At 44.2% G+C, this 4,543-nt stretch overlaps 1 protein-coding gene across 1 annotated transcript; it reads right to left on the bottom strand.

Moving 5' to 3' along the window:
• Positions 1 to 231: 231 nt before the first annotated feature.
• On the bottom strand, positions 232 to 4,100 carry LOC104070800 (COUP transcription factor 2). Its single transcript, XM_009580279.1, has 2 exons — positions 3,563 to 4,100; positions 232 to 521 (listed from the first exon to the last, which is right to left on the bottom strand). Exons 1-2 carry the CDS (start codon positions 4,071 to 4,073, stop codon positions 247 to 249), a joined length of 786 nt encoding a protein of 261 aa, XP_009578574.1. The 5' UTR covers positions 4,074 to 4,100; the 3' UTR covers positions 232 to 246.
• Between the last annotated feature and the right edge of the window lie 443 nt (positions 4,101 to 4,543).

Here is a 4,543-nt window from a genome sequence, read left to right as displayed (position 1 = left end):
CACGGGAGTTTTTAATGCATTCTGTAAAAGTTCATTTGACAGTCTCTTTTTTTAATTCACAGTCCATTAATTTTTTCCTGTCTTCTCTTAGCAAACTCGTAACATCCTTTTACATCCTTTCTTAGCAGAAGGAAATTTAAGAAACAACCAGAACCCAAATGTCATTTGCTTTCCTTTCACTCTCTTTCATCTCCCTTCTCAATTTTTAATTTTTTTTTTTAAATTTTTTTTTCTCTCTCGAATATTTTATTGAATGGACATATAAGGCCAGTTAAAACTGCTGCCAGACAGTAACATATCCCTGATTAGGGTTTCTATGGGGGTTTTACCTACCAAACGGACGAAAAACAATTGCTCTATGACAGAAGAGGAGACAGTGCGAAGGGAGGGGAGACGTAGTAATAGCTTCCCGAATCGTGTTGGCTGGTTGGGATACTGGCTCCTAACATACTCTTCCAAAGCACACTGTGACTTCTCCTGTAAACTTTCAACATGGGCTACATCAGAGAGACCACAGGCATCTAGAAGAAAGTGTATTAAAAAAAAAAAAAAAAAAAAAGAAAAGAAAAAAGAAAACAATCATCAGATTAAAAAGGTGGTTTTTTTTTTAATTTTTAATTTGATCTTTTTTTTATTGCTAGAATTAAGTGTAGATCGTGCGCCATCACCTTGCCCCCCAGAGTTTAAGTAGGTTTTACCAAAAGGGACAATCTCTCTCTTTCTGTGTATGTGTGTGTGTTTGTATTTCTCTCTCTTCTGGAGGGTCTCCTTTAGGATTGAGAATCTCCAAGATTCGAGATTTTTAATGGCACGACAGACCTGAGGGGTTGACAAGGAGGTGCTGGCCAAGCGCAATTTCGTATATCTATATTTTTAGGGGGAAAAGCTGGGGGGGCGGGGAAGGCTTGAGTCGAAAGGGGGGAAAGGGAGCCACTATTTCTCCCGCCCCCCCTCCTTGGAAAATAATTGGGGAGAGCCTAACCATGTGATGAGAAGGAATACTAATAATAGTGATAGAAATCCTAATAATAATAAAAAACTGGCCCAGCCAAAGATAATGGCGCCCCGGATCCAGCAACAGATTCTCCCCCAAAGAAGACAACGCGTTTTTCTTCAGTCTTTGAAACTGATTTAAGTGGCCCTTTAAAACTGATCTTGTCAGTTTAGCCTATTCAGAGGCAGCCATGCAAACTGTGATCTCTCTGTTCATTTGAGCTGTTTCTTTTCCCCCCTCTTTTCTTTTCTCTTTCTTTCTTCCCCCCCCTCCACTCCCCCCTCTTTTTTTTTCCTCTTCTTCTTCTTTTTAAACCTAAAGGCCCTTACAAGAAGAAAACTCCCTGATAGGGTCTGGACATTTTTTTTTCTTTTTTTTCCTGATACGCTAAAATACAATAAGTTCCCTTTAAATCAGAGACGTCTGTGCTGAAAGAGCACAGGTTGTGACCTGACCTCCCTGTGGCTTTCCTAGGCACAGGGCTAACACATGCATATTCTGCGAGTCATTAGAACCCAGATTTTTTTTTTTTTTCCCCTCTTAAAAGAGGCTGCAGCAAACATTATATGCATCTACGTGCGTCTGCTTTACATCAGGGAGTGTTATTGGGGTGCTGCAGAAGCTGCATGCATCACCCTGTTTTTTTGCATGCGGCTATCTTCCCCAGAATCAGATAACAAGAAACGTTTATCTAGTTGGGAGGCAATTTACACGCCAGGCCTCACATTTTGAAAATAGTAATAAATTAAACAGTTACGACAGGATCGGACGATTGTTTTCTCAGAAGGCTAAAAAAAAAAAAAAAGTGATTTGGGAGAAAAGGCAGGATTGGAAATAAACTCCTCGGTGTGGGTGTGAGCTGGCCAGGGGCTGGGAAGGGATGGGAGCGTGTGTGGGATCCTCACTGAGCGTTTGAGCGAGGGAGAGGAAAACGCATCCTGGAAAACGATAGAAAAATAAAATAAGCACCCCACGTACACCCCTTCCCACTCGGGATCCCTGTCTCCCTGTGGCTAGATGCGCCCTGCTCATTGATCACCTTAGGACTTTAGCACGAGTAATTTGGGGTGGGAGGGGGAAAAAAAAAAAAAGAGAGAAGTTTTTAATGTGTAAAGCAATAATATATAAAAGGAAGTTTAGGTCACGACCCAGAACCTGGACAAAGTCCAGAAAATGACTTCGTTCCCCAGACCCCCTTTAACACAACAAGGAACGGATTGTGAGCCCTTCTTTTCCCACATAAACTACATTTTTTCCTGTTTCCTGATATCAGGCTTTAAAAAACTCCGATGAGTAATTATTTTACAGGTCCTGCTTCCATTCATATGTTTATCGCGTGGCCACTTTCCCAAGCTTTCAAATGAGTTACAGAAGAAATATATGTATTTTTAAACTTAATCCCAAAACTTCTAGGGCTCCAGCACATTGGGTTGCCGATGCAGCCTTAAAGTTAGCAATCTGAGATAACGTACTGCACAAATTAGCGAGCAGATTTTTTTTTCCTCAAAAAAAAAAAAAAAAAAATTTAGCCTCCAGAGTTAATATCAGGTTTATTACTCACCCAGGTTAAACTCTAGTGCAAGCTAATTAGATTTCACAACGCACTCAATTATTGCTTTATAACTCATGCACTATTTCTAGGCAGCAAAAGTTGACACATATTTCCCCCCCCCTCTCTTTGATTATCTAAGAAACACCTCGAGGTCTTTTCCTCGGGAGAGGCATGGTTGTGCCACCCCGGAATTACACTGCGGAGCGGCAGCTTCAGTCTCCTCTTACTTTTTCATACTATCCCTCTCTCCTTATGGTAGTGATCTTTTCGCACCCGCTACCCGCTTTGGACTATGCAGTTCCTGCTGGGTACAAATGCAAACTTTTCCCCTTAGCTTAAATGACACAGAACTGCTCACTGCCACATTCTGTTTAAATCAGAGACAGCTCTTTGGAAAGTTGATTTATTTTATTTTATGGGATGGCAGGGAACATATTTTAAACTCAGTTTTGCGCATTTAACTTTTTTTTTTAATTCATTTTTTAATCCTGCAGGGCTTTTTTCCCTTCCTGGCTGCCCATAAAATGATCCTCTTTTTAAAGTGGTTTCACTGATAGGACGACTTGTATTTAACAACATCAAACAGATTTTGCTGCTGTTCGGATGCGTGTCATTAAATGCAACAACCCAGAGCTATACTGTTAAATAAAATATTATTTTCAATGGGAAAAGCGCAGTCTCTCGTGGCGAATGGGCGCCTCTCCCCGAGCCCCCTCTTCCCCTATCCCCAGCATTATTCAACTAGGGTTGGGGTGTGTTTTGGTTGTCTTTTTTTGTGTGTGTGTTGTATTTAATTTTTTTTTTTAATTTTGCACTCCCTCGAAGATGGGATGCTCAGACCCGAGGCCCTGAAGGGGAGACCACAGGGCACCGTTTCCTAAAAGGAAAGAGACCGCGCTGGTTCTCGGGGGGCAGAGAGCGATGATGGGGTGCAGGCAATAACACTTTGCAAGAGCAAACAGTTCTCCGGGGGGGCCGGGGGAAGGAAAAAGGAAGAGCAAAGAAATGCTGCCTACCTGAGGTGAAGAGGACTATGGCCTTTAAACAGCTATATTCTGCAGAGTCGACATGCAATGCTTTCAGTTTTTCTACTTGCTCTTGGAAGATTCGTATGTGGTCCATAAAGGCGACCACTCGGTCAGCAGACATTGGCGAAGCGTGGAGGCCAGCAGCTGCCAGGAGCGGAGCTACGTGGAGGGGCATGGAGCACTGGGCAGCGTTGAGGACAAATAACTCGCTCCAGGTCAGCCTCAGGAGGGCCACCTGGTCTGTGATCTGGAGGTCTGGGAAGAAGGGGATATTCCTGGCCCACTCCACCGCGCTGAAGAGCATCCTAGCTGCCAGTTCACAAATGTTCTCGATGCCCATGATGTTGTTGGGTTGCATGCACTGACTGCCAAAGCGGGAGGTGGGGTAGGGCTCTGCTCTCAGAAGAAGGGAGATATATCCGGATAGGTAGGAATGGCAGTTGAGAGGGTCCCCGTTTGTCAAGGCGAACTGACCATGAGTTGGCTGTGTGGGTGGCATTCTGCCCCTCTGGACCGCTGCAGTAAATAAAGAAGAAACTACAGCTATTAATATCTGAATTGCGACCATCGGTTCAAATACAGCCTGCTTTGTGTGCTTGTGCGTGCGTGTGTGACACCGTACCAAGTCAGCTTAAGGGGGAACATGCATTTTTCCAGCCAGAGTTCAGCCCGTACCCGGTTTTAAGGCTCCGCAGTTCCCCGGTCAAGCAAAAGCAACAATAAAAGCTGAGCAATGCTGTCCGCTCGGCCAGGACTGCCTGAAGGAGCCCGAGATCCTCACTTCCCAAAACACACCACAATTCAGTTATTTCCCCCCCCACCTCCACCACCACCCCTCCTTCGAGAGATGCAGGATACGTCTTTTGTGTGCCCGGGTATTTTTCTTCATTACACCTAAAACGGCTTATTGATTTGAGGCTAGGGGAACGGGATGGGGAGGGAGGAGGAGGGAGAGGGAAGAAACACTTC

The sequence above is a fragment of the Fulmarus glacialis genome, unplaced genomic scaffold (genome assembly GCF_000690835.1).
Source record: "Fulmarus glacialis isolate BGI_N327 unplaced genomic scaffold, ASM69083v1 scaffold28236, whole genome shotgun sequence".
In the NCBI taxonomy this organism is placed as follows: Eukaryota; Metazoa; Chordata; class Aves; order Procellariiformes; family Procellariidae; genus Fulmarus; species Fulmarus glacialis.
This window is presented reverse-complemented; position numbering and strand designations above follow the sequence as displayed.